Raw genomic sequence first — 18,801 nt, 5'->3', positions numbered from 1 at the left:
TCGTGAAAGATGGTTGAACGGATACATCTCAGACGCAGTTGATGTTTGGTCCCATTGAATAGAAGCCTCCCAATAATCAACTCCGTCACCAATCAGCTACGTACTACACACAGACACACCGAAAATAGTCTTTTGCATGCCTTTTTCCGTTCACTACGGAATACGCCAGGTCGTTCCTCAAAGCTACACTGAAAAATGCGCTAACACTTAGCTCACCTTATAAACGATAACCTTATAAGAAAACTAGCCACTCTCTCTGACGCTCTCAGAAGCATTCGTGCTAATGAATCACGTTTATTTTATGATGTAAATTAGGAAAATCTATTCTATTTATTGCCATTTTCCTCACAGTGCCACAATTTTTTGGGGTTCGAGTGCAGTTGAAATACTTCCTTTCCTTATCCATAGTTAAAATTTTCTCGAGTGAAAGAGCGCACATTGGTTGGGATTTTAGCAACTGAAGAGTTAACACTGATCCCTACTACCTTAAGAAATTATCTAATGTTCTTCTATGCAGCCGAAAATCCGGACCGTCGGGGGCAGGACTACAACCTCACCACACACGTCAATAACTACAACGGTGACGGCGCAGGTGAATCCCCCCGAAGTTGACCCATACGACGTGTTGCCAGCAGTGATTGAAGTGGCTCCTCCAATTCCGCCTCATTCCAGCAGGATGGATCAGTCAATTTATGCAAACTTTTACGAGAATTATCCACCCGGTGGGGCGCTTGATAGTCGCAACGGATCCCCGTCTTTTCGAAATCCCACTGCCCTGTCTCGGTACATGTCTTCAAAGCCGGAAGAGGGTCCGATCAAATCGGTTTCATTTGCTGCTCCCAAAAGTACTGCTATTACTAACACTGTCAACTCTGCTACGGAGGCGACTAACTCGCATTTAACTGCAGAGTGCAACAGCAAGGATCATCAGGTAAAAACTTTTATGGCGTTTGAGGTCCGGCTTTTTGTCCTTATTCATTCACCCGCATTTACATTTATCCTTCTGTTGCAAGGCATTCAACAGTCCGTCTTCACTAATGACGAATCCAAGTGTAAATTCTCCATAGTGTTGAACAGATATGCTCAGTTTTGACAGATCCAGTTCTTGAGATCTTCTTGTTAACAATAGACTTTGACAGAGCGCATCTGTGCTTAAGTTATATTTTCCAACTACAGCGAGGAAGAGGAACAGATTTACAATCTTACGGACCGTTTATTGATAAAGCATGAACTGGTGCATATTTGTGTGAGGGTGAATACCGCCTTTATCCCAAAGGGTGCGATCAAGAGCTAGGGTTTCAAAAAAAGGACTTCTTTGTTGCTGTCACCAAGTGTACAGCCGGAGCACGGTATCTGCTTGTGCGTTCATTGACTGGAGCGTTCAGTGCCCTTCTGGTCACCATTCCCACGTACTCATAGCGTTATGAATGGCCTTGACCTTACCTTAGTTAGTAGTACATTTGAAGCTCGCCTCCATTTCGTATTGGTCAATTAGGCGGATTCAAAGCGAGTACAAATGGGTGAATGCTCCAAAACGTAAAGAGACTCAAATTCAGGAAAGAAAATCCTAGAACATTTAGAGTGGAATATTCTTCTAAAGCAGTGGGCATCCCAAAACACTTAAAAATTCAGGAAAATCGGAACATTATATTCTAGCAGTACCAATTGAACTTTTGTGCCCCACCACGAGTAACTGGTTCTTTTAAAGTAATTTCTTTATTTTCCCGCAATTCTTACAGTGAAGTTTTTCCTCCCCCCAGTGTTGAGATATTCAATCATTAGTGAGTGGGTTGGATATAATAGATTTGGATGATTTTTTGCAAGTCTGACTATCATCCAAAGCAATCTACCATCTCTCCGTCGCACTTTATTTCAAAATGTATTAATTAAACAAAGGAGTAAGAAAAACATCTTAACTTGATTGATAGCAATGAAGGTGAGATACTCCTAGATGATTATTAGATGTTGAGGTTGCCATTAGAAAATGCTTCTGTTTCATGGATCCCTCATCCAAAAGTAAATAACCCCAAGTTGGACACAAGTTGTCACACTTGGCGTCAAACGCTCTGGAACCTTGCCGTACGACTCCGAAATCTTATATGGTTTACAATTTGAGAAGAGAATCTCTCTGAAGCTAAAGTCATTCCCTCCGCAAGATGATTTTACAGTTCAAAACACCTCTGAAAGTAGCAATCTTTATATCAATGAAAAAGGGTATAAGGCACAAAATTTGATGTTTAGGTGGTTGAATTTTACCAGTACAGCGTGGGTTATCTCAGTTCAAAGTAAAGTCCGGCAGATGATTAAAGGAAAAGCTTGGCATTTTACCTCAAACTAGAGGCGATGGAGTGATGCAAACCTTTTCAAAAATCCACTTTCTAATAGATAAACTCAACATTTCTTTTAAGCTGCTCAAACAATACTTTATTAAAGTGGTGGAAGTAGAACACTTAGCTGTGGTAACTTACCTACCCGCTTTGCTTACAAATACGGAAGGATGCATTTCGAAAGGGTGGGCGACTTATTTTGAGACAATTCTTTAATAATAATATTGCCTGGTGGACTGGCATTCAGGTGGAAATCACCTAAAGGAAATCTATTCCTTTCCTCTGTTTAAATATATGCAGATTAATTTTCCCACTTCTAAATGGCTCACTGCTTAAACTTTTTTGTGTACAGTGGATTCCCTTACGACAATGAGGTGGCATGGAGAGTTGGTCAACGAAGGTACACATTTTTTTACTGTATTCACTTGAGATGTGGTTTACAAGGAGAATTTTAAACTACCTTACTCTAGAAGGTCTGCTACGTGACTGCAGCGCAAAAGCTAGTGCTTATTTCCTTTACGTTTCTGAGCTTTAAAATCACGTGATACACCACTTTATATAGCACGCATTTTATTTGATAACAGGCTGCATAAAATTTCGTTACAATGGGCACTGCAAATAGTACGACCGTAAAGTCATCTTATGCTACTTGTATAGTTTGACTGATAGGGTGTGTACACACGCTGATCGCTCCACTTAATGCCAATTTCCTGTTTGTAAAAACTTGAGGTAATGCATTTACCCCATCTTGCCGGCCATTTTGAAGTATTTTCGGTAAAAAGGAGCTTATTATTCCTAAACAAAGTAGACCGATCCTTTTCCCGTGTTTGGTACGAATAAACACGTCAACTTACCCTATCACTTGCTGATCTTTAAAATCTGTGCTCAAATAACATTATTAACTAGGGCATTACAATTTAAAAGCTCATCAGCTAACTTTCCCCCGAATTGTTTCTTGATGTTTTTTTAACTTAGCTGTAGATTGAGTTTTTGTGTCTTAATCATCAATTCTTTTTATAGTTTTACGAGTTTGAGGATTGCCGGTTTATAAACAAACTTCAAACAGTAACGCATATCTTATTTTTGAATGTTTACTGCAACCTCCAATCCTTAAAAGCATATTCTAGGTTTTGAAGTATCCTCCTCCAAAATTAAAGTTTGTCACTTTTGCGGGAAAAAGTGAAAGGCACTGTTGATGGGCAATTGACATCCAGTTACAGGCCGGTAATAGAACCGCCTGGAGTATGAATGAAAAGTGGACTGTAGCACTTAAAGTCAGTGCATTTTGGAACAGGCGAGTGTAGTGTGGCGAGCTGAAGTGTTTTATTCGACATGAAATAAAATACGCGTCTAACAGGAAGCGACGTCGACTGAAAATAATTGAGTGCTAATGGCATCCGATGCCTGATTGCTGGGCTTTTTACTTCCCGCCTTTAACTAATAGGCAAAAATATGCGTACACATTGCTGATGCAGTATCCACTATCTCTGTATTTTTCGTTTTATGGTCAAACCTGAGCCATTTGCTTTTCCATGAGCTTGTAATTACAAAATAATTGACCCGAATTCATGTTTTAATCTAACAGCTAAGGATTTCCTTTATCTCCAAATGCAAACGCCTAAAATTTTTATGGCTTGTTAAAAAGTGATAGGCAGTGTTCAGTTGGAAGCTCAATTGCCCAGCAGTTTTATTATGTGTTTTTGGCAATATATGTTTTCCGCTGTTAATAAGTGACCGGATCACCACAAATAAGCAATGATTTTAAGGTCACTTAAAGGTTAATGGTAGGTAAATAAAGTGAAATTGCGGGTATTGGTGCTCAATAGTCGCATACGCCCCATATAATAAAATGCCATCAGGGTAAAATGTGACCCAGACCCAATTAAATAGCCTCAAGTTGCACTCCTTGCCTTTTCCGGTATACAGGGTTTAATATTTGCCCAGATACGTAGAATTAGTACACATGTGTAGGATAAATAAGTAGTGATACGTCTTCCTTATACATTCAAGGGTCTTCAAAATGAACAATTAGAGTAGATGATGAGCATTTTTCTCAGACTATGTCAAAAGGGTGTGCAGTACTCAAAGAACCCTGAAGCAATATATTGTCATAACTTGTACAATGCGTGCAAATGGTTAGTTGCATTACAGATCATAGAATGACGGTACGGAACATCGTACTCCTCATCCCTCTACTTCCTTCTAAATACCCATTCCACAGCTTGTCTGCATTGTGAACTGAGTTTGGCCCGGTCACAAAGATGCAACAAAGATACATGACATTTAGAGGTGCAGCATGCGGTAACGAAACCTAACATCTACAAATTGTTTGCGTTTTTTTATCCCTGTAGTAGATTACTTGGGGAGGATGCAGCACACTGGGGAGACATCTTTCCTCTCTCCGATCGTGGCAAAGCCGTTTTGAATAGGTTGAGGGCAATGGGATGAAGACAAGATGTGCCAGTGTCTAATGTGAGTGGTGTTGAGGGGGTGCGCTTGCGCCTGCATTGACTGGAAGTGGAAGTTTGTGGAAGCAACTAGGTGAAGAAATGCCACATCGTCTGTTAACAGATGCAAATAAGTTTTGGGGACTGCGAATTAGGTGTTCACATTCATCACGCATGAGTGTCATAAAGACAAGGCGCCAGTTTTTTACTGTTCACCGACTGCCTTGTGGTGCGAAGTGGTTGCCGTGTTGGTGCGTCAAGTGAACCAACCTATAAGTGGTGCTTGCCAAACCACTGAATTATGCACAGTGCTTCATCGCCGGAAGACTGTGCTCCCTTTCTGTATGTGCGTGGCTAATTGGCGACAGAATTGATCACCGGGAGGTTTTGACTCATTGATGACCAAACAATCGCTACGTCTGAGATTTATCCATCCACCTTTTCCGCACCCCATTTATTTGTCCATTTACTTACCTTCACCACAGACCTCGAGGGTACTGGGAAGTATACAGGATGGCGATCCTGAGCTTCGTTAAAAGCAGACAGGATGTCCTTTTATTATAAGACTTTGCGAATTGATGCGAGAATTTATGTCCCATTGTAAAGACTTCTCTTGAGTTAGTTGGACAGTTGATTAGTTATTTAGTAGTTTGGAGGAAGAAGGGAAGGAAGGAATTGGAACGAGGGGATATTTCCCCATGCTCATTCTTCGTGTCTCACTGATGATATTTCTCCAGGTGCTAACTATTACTGCTCCATGGTGTTAGGTAGTCATACACACACGAAAATAAAGGTGTAGCAAGAATGGTTAAGTCTGTGCAATTTTGGGGTTATGTTCACAAGGCACGGTAGATTTTTTTGCCTTATCGTGTAGAGGCGGTGGATTTTGATGATGTATTAAGCTCTATTAAGTTGCTTACAATTTTCTAGAAATAAACTTTTATTAATTTCACAACTTTTTGCAGGTACACAATCTTCATTTGCTTATCCTACAGTAGCAGCACCTTCACCATGTAAGACTATTCCCAAGTTGGAGAAATATCTGCGTTAAAATATTTGTGAAATCCTGACAACGAATGCACCTTTGTCCCTTTCTGTCACCATGGAGATATTGGGATTCCCAAAGTTAATTTGGTTTTGAATTTTCGCCTTCTCAACTCATGACATATGTGATACTTTCTTCAGGTCCTTTCTTCAGAAAACCACATTTTTGACTTCGCATATTTTAAAATCGTCACCAGTAAAGTTGATGAAATGGCACTCGATTTTTACCTTGCATTTCGTGCAAGTAAAGTGATTTGCATCAATTTAGGCAGCACGAGATGATACTTGTCATAAGTCCTGTCAAATTAAAGTTTAATCACGAAAATTTGTGGCTTGTAAAAACTGCTGTTAGTCATTTATTTTCACAAGGGCAATATTTTAACAGCTAATTTTTTGGACAAGCTGCATGTAATGAGCAAATTCTGAAGTGAAAAAAGCCAAATCCTTGTGTTTTTATCTTAGTGCTTAGGAGTGTCAGGGAAGATACACTCATACAATTGTCTGCATCGGCTACAATTTGTCCTCTGGACATACTCTCACCAAGGAGAGGCAGTCTGATGACATGTCGGGTAGTCATTGTTACCTAAAAGCAGATGGTGCATTAATTTTCTTATGTTAGCACCTCGACCGCCCAAAAATTCACCAAAAAACCGTTTCTACTTATAAAGCTGATTATTTCTCCTGAAAAGCTGTCGGATCTCCAAAATTTTGCCCATTTGTTTTGAAGATTTATTAATACAGGAAAACTACGTGATCTTAAAGTGCCTCTCTTGCTCTTTCTCCCCTCCCCGATTATTATCGCCCCTCCAAACCCATTTTTGCATTTGCTTGCGCGCTTTGGCATGTATGCAACTATTTATCAGTGCACCCAGAAATCCTATCTATCAGTGCGCTTTCCCTACAGCATTTGCAATTTCAGTGCTCTGTCCTTCCCTCCTCCCGCCTCCTCCCAAAACACTCATATCTACTTGGAAGCACAGTCCACTTTCCACATAGAAACTGCTTGCATCTCCATTCATATATATGCGCATGTTCCTTCCTTTTGATTCCGGTTTTTAACTGTTGCTGCGGACCTGGATGTCTTACAGTGATGTCCTCCAATTAACGGAATGGTATGAATGCCTAGAAGTGTATTTTTGTTTCAAATTGTAAACAAAGACGCCTTCCGACTATCGGAACTTGGAAGATAGATGGGGAACTTGAAGTGTTAAGCACTTGAAAGGAACGAATGTATTTGCTATAGTCCTATTCACTGGCATACCTGAAAAAGTATATGCACACTTAGTTGATTTTCAGAGGCAAATTTGTAAATAGAGGGTAAATACCTTCGCAAGTCAGTCTGGTTCCATAAATAAATAAATAATGCAAAATTACGGCATAATTTAGCTGACTGTATCGTTAGCAGCAAGTAGAACTGTCAACGTCAGTCTTACCTTAATGAGGAGTAATTAGCAGACATGGTTGATTTGAGGGAACGAATTGACACTTTTCAAACATTTTTTTTCTAAAACTTCCTTAAAGTTAGGAATGTGATAACTTTGCCTGAAACAAAGAGAAAAAGGTAAATATGGCGTGTCAAAATTCTATAGATCAACACTGATATGAAAGCAGGTGTTGATTGCGCCTTAAAAAGTAATTAACCATTATTTCGACAAAGAGGAAAAGACGAATTTACTCCAAAAGTACGGAAACGTAATTGGTTTAATCGGATAAGCGCCCTTTTATGTCAGTAAAGTCTCCGAAATAGCATTACGATAACAATAATATGGTCTGTGTATATCGGAAGCGAATGCCACGCCCAATCTCTGGCATTCGCCTTGACTGCTATCGGCAATTATTTGCAGAGCTATGAAATGTTCCGCTTCGGTGTTGGAAGCCCTTTTTAGTTCTTGAGCCCTTTAATACCGTGTCAAGTCGATCCTCCCTAGCATTTGTCTCTCTTGCCTAATTACCATAAAGGAAAAAGTCGTCAGTCAAAAAATCGAAAACCAACTCTTTGCACAGGTTAATTCTCCTTCAAAATAAATTTTACTATCTAGACAACCGTTTTGATTACCGTATTGTTTACAGTAAGATCTGGTTCTCATATACGAATGGGTACGAAATGAATTTGAAAATTTTGCAGGTACACTAGTTATCCCCTTCCTCTAGTGGGAAGTTCGAAATTTAAGGTACTTTAAATGCCTTCTTTTAGCAAATGTCATGGATACATGAACCCAAAGCAGTCACCTGTTGGTAGTTTCGTATGGGACTTAAATAGCTGCCCACTGTTTCTTAAAGTATCACCTTCAAAATCTACCTTCCCATTCCCAGAAGTCAAACACCTACCGCAAACCACTCTTTTCTACTGCTTTGACTGCTTAAACGAAAAGCCTCCCCATACTTTCCTCCATTTTTACCCCACTTTTACTTTTCAACTGACTGTCCGTTCTGTTTCTCTTGTGTTTGACTACCTGCTGCCAAAAATGGTGGTGGTACCTAGAGAAATATGATTGGAGTAGTGCGAAGAATGAGGTAGTGGCTCCTCTCTTTACCCTTTTCTTCCTATCCTAACCAATGTACATAATCCCTCGTTAGTGAGTTTTGTGGTTTGGAGTGTGAAGTCTTGCACTGAGTTGTGAAGCCTTTCAGGAGAGGGACCTCCTTCCACTGTATTTACCAGTTCCTGCTCTTTGATAAACCAATTAGAGTTCTCTTGCTGATCTTCCAGTACTTTTGAGCTTTGTGCCGTAGATATATAGATTGACACACAACTGCAGTCACTGTTTGGGTCTCATCGAAATAGCACCTCCCAGTGATCAACTCCGTCACCAGTCATCTAAGCACTGCACACAGAAAGAAGTGCATTGTGTGAATCAAGTGCTGCGAGAGCCGGAGCTGGACAAAATTCAATGGTTTAGCCGTCACATATCATATGTTGGATCGCTTAGCGTGCTAACACGCTGTTTCGTATCACAAAGCTGTGAAAAGATTGCCGAGCCTCCTGGTAACTATTCATCGTAAACAAAATTGGCTATCTCGTTTTTGTGCAACAACAGTGAAAATTGCATACCTTTCTCACATCAAAAGTGAATACTGATGTTAATCATAATATTTTACGCATAGACATCCCTTTTCATTGAATACCTCTTTACTCTTCTTTTCTTATGGAAAAACAGGCTTCTGGAAAAGAATTTTCGAGCTACAGAGTTATCGCGTAGGCCACTGCATAATGCATGAATTCCCAATTAACAGTCTTACGATAGGAAAGAAATCTTTAAGACTGGAATTCTATTCTGTTTGGTGCGAATTTTACGTGGTGTTTTGTTGGTTTTTATAAACAACAACGGGAAAATATTTGCCATCCGAAAAGTCTGCTAAACCTTGGAACTTGGTATTCATAGGATATTTGAGGAAGGAAAGGAATCAAAAAAGCATGCTCTTTTAAAGCAGAATGATTATTATAAAAAGATGACTTGTGGCATTTTGCTTCGATAGTCCATGTGTGAAGGAAAGCATAAAGCATTCGGCTAGGCAGATTAAAAATCTTGACGGAGGAAACTCCCTGTTCAAAAATACCGGACATTGAGGAGGGCCTGAAAAAATTCCACATGATCAGCTAGACACTTGAAATGTGAAGAAAGAGGTAAATATCCAACACTTTATGCATTTCAGCCAGGCGGAGGTGGGTGGAGGGGGAAGTAGGGTGCTAGAGTCGCTAAATGGACACAAACTATTAATTCTCTTCGAAGTCCAACCAGGGATTTTCTTGGATGCAAGATCTCGCATGATTGAAAAATGAAAGTTTGCTTCCGTGGGTTGCTTCAACCAACGTCTGAAATCAGTGTGCATGAGCTTTTCCGTACTCGAGTCAGATTTTTCAGTTAGTGTATTCCCAATCAACAAATATTTTGTTAATTTTTTGGCTGTCCTATTTTTTAGATTTTTCACTTATTGCGCTTTTTCGTGACCCTATGTTCGTATTTTTGTCCTGACAGTGCAAAATTTTTAAGGTTTTCTGAGAAAAAAGTGATATTTTTACCCCTTTTTAAAACCCTTTTTTTATTTGACTAATTTTACAGTCCTCAGAGATCCTCACAGCCTTAATAAGGTATTCCAGTATGTGTAAGTATAGTTTTTTGTTAGTGTATGCTCAGCAGGCCATTTCTCGAAATGGAAACATCAACAGGCCCGCATAATTTTGTGTACATTAACACAAAGAGTATGTCGCTGCAATTTGACTCGGATTTGTACGGAAAAAAATATCTGCATAAAAGTGAACTACTGAAGTGATAAGTCCGGTTAAAAGCCTCACGAAGTATGTCATTTCAAAATTCATTTTTCTTTTTAAAATGGTGACTTTGTTTCAAAGCGAATTGAAGCCCCTTTCCGCCTATACGTCTGCTTAAATCGCATAGGTTCAAACAATTTCTCCTCAGTGGATACATGGTCAATGTTCCTTTCAATGTTTTCAAGATATCCAGGTAACGAGGTAACTTGTTTATCAAACTATCCACTAAACACAATGAGTTTTCGTTCAAAACGCGAAACATTCTTTGCCACTTGACCACTGGTAAAAACCTATTAAGTAAACCGTTCTCTTCATGAAGTTAAACTCCTTGGAATATTTTCTACTTGGACCCTCTGTCAGTGCTTCTAATGTCGTATACATTATGAAAAATGTTAATTTACCTTGAAGTTGGGAAAAAGGACTGGCATTTATATGCAAGGACGGTGAAGTGTTAAGCAGGATTTTCAAAAAATAACTCGACTGTGACCTTTGAAAACAAGTTCTAATAAAGCAGTCATGTATTGGACCACAATTACCAACCCCTTGATCAATCGATCACGAAATGCTGCCGGTTATTTAAAGCAAAATAAATAACTTCTTGCCCTTTTCAAAGGACCCAAAATTGGCTATACTACTGCACATGAACTCAACAAACAATTCTAAAATCCCCGATAATGCTCACATTAAATCTATTTTTGGATAAAATATGCGGGGCGATTTTGGCATGCATTGAAGTTGCTGGTGAGATTGTGTCTATCAATAAAATTTGCCCACTTTTTTTAGGATACACATTCTTCCGAAAGCATTCCAAAACGATCAGTGAAGCGATCTGGTCTCAGCTCAGTTGCTCAGGCGAGCAAACACTCAGTCCGTTTCGTAGATCCTGCTCCTCCCGAAGCTGATGCGAGCAATCGTTGCCGAGACTCCACCTGCATGAATATTGTCGCTGAAGATAAACTTCCCTCTGATCCTCCTCAGCGTCTTACGGTCTGTTCTGGCCATCATGAGGAGGTAAGACTTAGCCCTGACCCAACAGATCCACCTAGTTCGACTGTGAATATGGAAAATGGACCTTTGTCAAACCTTCTCACAGTTCCACCCACGTTCAGACTGACTCGGTCCACATCAGCGCCCCTTTCCGCTCGATTTTCCAGACCTGCCACTTCTTTTTCCAGTTGGCAACAGACCCATTCGCGAATAGAACTCCTAATCAACGAAGCTCTTGCTTCAATGGAAAGATTTGAAAAGGGTGGATCCACACAGACTCTGATCCAGAAGATGTGCAATTTCGAACAGGGTCTTTCAGCAGAGTTATTACATTTGGAGCAACTTTGTGATACATTTAATAGCGATGACCTGGTTTTGAATGATTTTCTTCAACAAGAGAGACAAAAGATTGCTAGATTGCGTGATGGACGTCTTCTGCAAGATTTTCAGCGACTTAAAGAGCCAAACCCTGAAAAAGGATTCAATGCGTTGGCTTTCTCATTAGAACAGATTTCGTTGTCCACCCAAGCCATTATTGATACCGTCCAGTTAAACCGGTTTGATTGCGCTGACATCGAACACTCAAGACGTGGTCAGCATATGGAAGACAACTTCGGCTCTCTATCTGTCAGTGATCGAGAAGATAGCGCCACAACTAGCTTAGATTCCAACGATCCCACCGATCTGTCTGGACTTTTGCACGTCTATGCTGCACAATTCCATTCTCACACCCTCCTGGTTCGAGGAACAGCTGAGGAATTTCTTGGCTGTCTTCGGTGCAAAGTAAATGAACCTAGAACTGTGAGAGGCTACCGCCTTCCAACGGCGGGCGTGCTAATCGCAAATGCGAAATTCCTCCTCCGATGCTCAAGCCAACTGGTCAGCCTTGCGGCTAACCTTTCAGCAGCTCTACAGAGCCTTCCTCCCTCCGAAGTTTCCAACTCTGCACCAGACATCGAGAAGCTTAGAAGTGGCCTTGAAGCATCTGGAAATGCAGTATGTGAGGCGCTAAAGGGTTTGATAGCACAAACAAAGGACGTGGCCGGTTGCCTGACCTCACCTAGTCTAGATTTGCCTACAACAGCCACCACACTGGCATCAAAACCAGTGGTGGTATTGGGTCCAGAGATGGAGCGTCTAGTGGGTGCTGTTCAGGACGTGGTGGCGACGACAGAGGGCCTTCGACAAACGGTTGCTAATTCTTCTGCCCTCCGAAATAGTGTCAGCTCTGTAGAACGCTGATGACCGCGAGGCCATTCCATCCCACCTGCCGTTCATTCATCTAACACCATTTAGCCGTCCGCGAAAATTGTCCGACTGTTGATGTGTGTATGTGTGAATCAGTCGATTACCTATTTTTTCTAAGTTGATGCCCTCTTCCTACCTTCTATTCACTGGAAGACAGATATGTACAAATATGTGTTGTATATAAATAAAACAAATCCTCATTATTCCATCTATTTAATGCCCAAGCTTGCATTAGAAATCCCAAAGAATATCGCGTTAATTTTTGGTTCATCGCATCATGGAGGGAATGAGCTTCTTTTTTCATTCATCAGATGGTATTGATGCGGGTCTTGGTATTTATGGGTTTTTCATCCACCAACATCCAAATCAGTGAAAATATCCTTAAGTCGTCATCACTTCTCGCTGTTTCCTACATCCCATCTTACTTAATACACAGCCTTTCAGAGTTTCTAATCACTTTTTGAAAAAAGTTAGTGTATAGAATGAAGGATTTGCCTGAATGTGCTCTAAGACGAGTAACTCTCTCGACTCCATGCTCTTGTAGCTAATCAGTTTGTTTTTGTAAGCAAATCACATTGCATTAACGTAGTGCCTTGACAACAGGTTCCACATTATGCTAGATGTCCTAGCTTTAAGAATAAAAGTTTTGTTTTTAAAAAACACTTTGAAATGGTAGCTCTTAGTCAGGTGGACTAAACGAGAACCTCTCCATCTGCAAATTGTGGTGGCATATGCATTCGGCTGTTTTTCTCGCACCAGTTTCCATATGTTCGTGAAATTAAGCAACAGAAAACAGATCTTACAAAATCTCTGAAATTTTTTTACTTTTTCTGTTAGTTCAGGTCCATTTACTGCCAAAAATATCCATTTTCTAGAAGCAAATTATCCAGTGCACTCTCAACTTTAGATACAAATTTAACTATCTGTAGACACCTCTGAGTGGCGTTGAGGTCCTGCCAGCACATTTAACCAGAAAATTTATAAAAATGGAGGAATGTGTCAAGTTATGTCTATTATGGATACAAACACATCAGAGGTCGGGTTCGACTAGAACACCGGTCTTTGTTTAGTTGACTAGCTGGTTTACCTTATTCTGGGGAAAAGCGTGTTAAAAGTGAATTTAAAAGTCTTAATGTTAATTCTTTTCTTCGAATCTACCTCCCAGTATTACGCTATCACTTGCTTAAGAAATGCTTAAAACAGCTTAAATGACTTTTCAGTTCTGTGAATAGAAGGCGCGAGATCAGACTGCTTGCAAGGCACGAATTCATTTAATAAAAGAAATTGTCTATTTAAATGTGAAAGTTACTGCCCGATGCTGACCTAATTCATGAGGCAAAAGTAGTAGTACTCAGTAGTGTGAAAAGTTTTATTTTTAATGGCAGCATCTATTTACAAAACTCCCAAGATCTACCATTTGGGAAACTTTTGATGCATTGGAAGACAAAAAGAGACAAAAAGCAGTTCATCTTTGGGGTCTTATGAGCATCCTTTCTCAAAATGATGGAAGAAATGCAGAATAGGGGGAATTTTTTCCTTCTGCCAACTTGAATTAGCAGGGAGCAATGTGCATCCTCTTTAGTTGGCTTTATGCTCACTGCCTACATGCTAATTAGACTTTCTGCATGGGCAGTAATTCATGCACATTCTCCATGCATATGATATAGTTGACACGGTTCATGCAAATCACCAAAGCGAACGGTTTAATCCGCCTTATATATCACTCACTTTCTTACTGCTTTAATTTACGAACTGGATCATTAGTATCTCCAGCCACTCTTTCGAGGGACCTTCAATGTCCTACTGAAGTACTGCATTATGTCTACACATAGAGGCTGCTTTTAATCCACTTTACCAGTTGTTTCAAGACTTTAGCTACATTTTTAAATAATCACATGAGTGTGTACTTTACTGGGATTAGATTGACTTTTCCCATTAAAAAATTTGGTTATTTTGTTAATTTCTCGTATGTTTCCGGGAGACAGAGCCTTTTATTATGTAATTTTGCCTTTGGAATGGTATGAATTACCCTAACATTTCGGAACAGCAATCCTCCGAATTTTCTTACTTACTTCTAAATATAAGGAGTGATTTTAGATATTTTGTTCTTTTAATAAACGAATGCATATTTTAAATTGGACTGCCCACTATCAACGGGCACCAAAAGAATGCAGATCGAACCACTCGACATGGATCTGCCTATAAGCATCACTACACCTCTACTGTATCTTTCCCATTCGGATGCAACTAAATATACCACCTATCAACGTTAAACATTTTTAAATTACCTCTCACATTGGTCTTGGGAGTCCCTTAAACGGAGGCAATGTCTCAGGCCCCTTGAAAAAACCTTATTTATGGTGGGACGCATTGTTTGGGGTGCATCTACATGATAAAGTATCTGGAGCCTAATTCAGACAGAATAATTTATTTGTCAAGTCCAAACATACCTTCTGAATTCTTGGCATATTTGAAATAGCTTAACCCTAAATATTGAGTACTTACGTCTGGGATAAAAAATATTCTTCATTTGTGTTAAAAGCCTCCTTTGCCTTCCAATTTTCAACTACGTCATGCTCAGTTTTATTCATTTTAAGAATAAACGTATTCTTATATAGTCTTTTTGGCATAAATCTTTAACCCTTTTTCATGACAGTGGCAGAAAACCAAGCTTATTTCCATGACATGTTCTGTCTCACATTTAAGGTGCGTTCGATGGAATTTAATAAAATTAACATCAGTAGCTTTGGCAAAAAACAGTTGCATCACAGACTAATTTGGCAGTGAACTGTATGACTCCGTGGCAACCTGGAGTCTGTATTTATAACAATAAATAATTCCTCTAGCATCTTTTCCCCCATTTAGCCGGCTATTTCACAGTATTAGCGGTAAATGTCACATCAACTTTATGCGGCATTTATAATGGGTACTTTGCTTTCGTAAAATATGTTCTTTGCAAGATTCTGTTAGCATTAATTTAAAAAGGTGGGCGTTATGTGGAAGTTAGGGCATTTTTGTCTATTGCTAAAATATGTCGAAAAGTAAATGGGCCATTTAACAACATATTTAATTAAGCATCATTTTTCACTATATCAAAGGTCTACGACGTCTCGGCCAATGGCCTTCTAGTACCTGACCAAAGTTGCTTTGGTGGGCATTTAGCCAGTCACTTTGATCAACCAATAAGGTTTCGTGATCATGACCAATCGCAGCTTAGTAAATTATGTATTCACTAGACGGCCAATTCCGCTAGATTAAAATTAGCGTTATTTTTTGTAATGAGTCTCTCAATTTTGTCCTTTTTGCCGCCTTTTTCTTGTTTTCAAGCTATGATAGCTGGTAGTTGTTTTGTTTGAACCTGCTGTTATCCCTGCAGGAATGCCAGTATTTCGATTTTGCGATATTTTGATGCAAACGACATCCAGTTTAGATGACACATAAAAGCATATTAAAAAGGTTCGGTAAATGCTGTTTAACTACTACACTGCTAAATATATTACCATGTGAATGCTGCAGAAAGAAATTTAGGGTAATAGTACAGGTTGTTCTCGGTGAACTAATTTGTAAATGGGCAAACAGCTTGTACAACAGAGGAAGATTTCCTAAAGATTACCTCAGCTTCTAATAAAACCTACTTGGTACAGTTTTGATTGTGTAAGGAAAGTCAAGGGCTAGGCAACGTATCTAGAGTAAAAGTGTTTAAACAGCGTCGTGTTCCTGTGTACATCCATTCAGCCGTTCATGAGCCAACTTTTGGATATTAAGGTGTTGTTCGTCGGTCACTTAATTCAAAGACAACTCTTAGATAATAATCATAATCGGTCGGCATGATTCAATCCAAACTACTACACAACAGAGTGTATGCTTTAGGGCACTTATGCTACAAGGTATCGCCTTGTGTCCTCAATATTAATTTCATTTAGATGCACTCCTTCACAATATTTTGTTGGATTTCTCATTAAGGAACAAAGAACAGCCAGAGCTCGCTCATTCTATTCGCTTGAAATAAAATAAGTCTCTCTAACTATAAAGACGACAAAGTTTTAAGGGGTAACCCAGATTATGTATTAGTGACAGCGCTGCTGTCTCTATCACTGAGACATAAATGAAGGCCTATTAATAAATGAAAGCGGTGGGAAGTGGATTCTGTTCGGAGGTAATAAAAGAGTCGGGGATTTGAAATCTACTTTTTGATAACGACTTTTAGTATGGGTTACTGGACCGACACTGGGAACAGGGAGAGACGTAAACGGAAGCATCAAAAGTTTGCGAAAAAATATTGTTCCAAATTTCGTTAGTAATTTTGGAAATCTTATCATCTCAAACGCATCAGGCAAAGTAACCAGCATTACACTCTACCTTTCCTAAATAGTGTTCCCATTTTTACTTAACGCTATTTCTGAAACCAAAAGCCCTTTCTGTGTCACTTTTATTTCCTCTTCATCCAATCTTTCAAGTGATTGCCTGTCTAGCACGAGGAAATGGTGATTATTGCCACTTAGACATAGATATTAAGAGGAATACAGCGATTAACTATTAGGTGGTATATCCCCTTCACCTATTCTAACTAACGTACGAATTTATCAACAGGTTTGCTTAGCAGAATGAGACGTGGTGCCTTGCGTTGCATTGCGTCGGGTGATTTTCAAGAAATAAGCCTTTTTGCCGCATGATTAATCAGTTCTGGCTGTGTATGAAGAGGTCAGTTTTTGGGAAAGCCTCAAGTTTTACCTCAGTATTTGGTAGCGACCAAAGGCAGCCAAAAATACTTGACCTTCAACAAGAAATAAGAAATAATGTCTTCTGTCTGCAGTGCACCACACACGTACAATGCAGTCCTTAGTAAATGAGGCAGGGTGCGTTTTAGAAACGCGGAGTGGGCAGTGAGTGGATCATTTTAGACTAACCAGAGGTGTGAAACGCAAAACCCATTTCTCATTACAAGCAAATCATTCAGCACGGTCTTGAAGGATGAAGTAAATAAGGAAATGGTAGTCATTGAGGATTATTGCCATCAGGTGATGCATGATATGCGGCGCCCATTTATTTGGTAGCTTTAGCCTCAACTTTCTCAGTCGGTGCGGATACAGATCAACCGTTCTATCATCAACCATGTCAGGTGTTACGCCAAGGTTTTCTGGCACGTTAAGCTCAAATTACACTCTATTAACAGGGACACACGGATTCGTATTGGCTAGCTTGGAGCGCCTTCTTCTTCCTTCCTTGTTGACACTTCTACTGACACACGGGAAAATTTTATTTAACTCACTGAAAAGTTTTTAACAATGCATAATTTCATCGAAAACGTTGCAAAGACTAAAAACAACTGTTCAACACAGGGCTTCTCATTGCTTTTTTCCCTAGAATGCAGCACAAACAAGCTATTCCCGGTATTCCATGAGAACAAGTGTCCACTAGCAGGCTTACCACAGTTTGCTTTGCTGGAAAAATACGCTAGTTAAGTCAGCATTTTAAAAGAGGAAATGAAAGGTTAGTCAAACATCGCAAAATCTGGGAGGACTTTGAATGCCTAAAGGATTTAGTGTTAACGGCAAAAAAAAACAATAGCCTAAAAAAATGGAAAAATGAATCTAGCTCTATAAACACAATTCTGCAAAGGCAAAATCTGTTGCAAATGGAGAGATTTGTTGAAGTTTGATTATGCACTTGGGCAAAATGATTGCTGTAAGGCGGCCAATATATTTCAAGAGAAAGAAAACTATATATGTGGGAATATGAAAAATTCATAGTTTGCTCTTTGAGAGACAAATTAATGCATTTGACAAATGTAAGTATTTTCTAATATAACAGTCATTGTGAATTCCAGCAACTGGTAAAATTTGTGATGTTTTTGCCCCATTGTCTAAAAATTTGATTCTTTTGCTCATTTTGAGGAAGTCAAGATGATGGTAGCTACTGTATAGAGTTGGAAAAAATAACGTTAAAGAAGTGCCCTTTTCTTTGGGGCTTCAGATTAAAAACCAGTGTGCGGGCTGAGTATAAATTATTTCACTCGACTTATTTGTTCTGTATCAGCCCTATGTCTGGACAAGGTAAATGTTTTAATAAGATTTTAATAAGCGCGTTTTTGATACTGTGTTCGTTTTTGTATTCGACGATTTTTAATAATATGACACAACCCGTCTTCGTTTATTACAAAAAAGAGTAATTTTGGATTAGAAATTATTTAATCTTGGAGATATATTGCCATTATCTCAAGCTTTATCGTTAGAATTACGGGAAATCTGTATGCAAATTTAAAACGCATTTCTCATCTCTGAGTGGTTCATGCGCCTTTTACGCTTTATGTCTGTCGATTTCCCCCGCCTTCAGATATTTGCATTAGTTTGTGTAAAGGTAATTGCTTTTAAACATATTGTTTATAGTTGCGACGTTAGTGAGTTTCATAAGTGGTGTTGCTCGAGGTACGTTGCTACCCATGTCTGTGATACGTCTCCTTCATCATTGTAGGCAGAAA

General features: G+C 39.4%; 1 protein-coding gene across 1 annotated transcript; it reads left to right on the top strand. All coding sequences in view use genetic code 11, as the record gives it.

Annotated features, from left to right (window-relative positions):
- Positions 1 to 511: 511 nt before the first annotated feature.
- Positions 512 to 12,317, top strand: EGR_09093 (hypothetical protein; the record flags this gene model as incomplete). The annotated part of the gene is made up of 2 exons (XM_024498342.1): positions 512 to 931; positions 10,872 to 12,317. 2 exons carry the CDS (start codon positions 512 to 514, stop codon positions 12,315 to 12,317), a joined length of 1,866 nt encoding a protein of 621 aa, XP_024347251.1.
- Between the last annotated feature and the right edge of the window lie 6,484 nt (positions 12,318 to 18,801).

Source organism: Echinococcus granulosus (genome assembly GCF_000524195.1).
Source record: "Echinococcus granulosus chromosome Unknown EG_S00131, whole genome shotgun sequence".
NCBI lineage: Eukaryota > Metazoa > Platyhelminthes > Cestoda > Cyclophyllidea > Taeniidae > Echinococcus > Echinococcus granulosus.
Note: the sequence above shows the minus strand (reverse complement) of the source record. Positions and strands in the feature narration are given on the sequence as shown.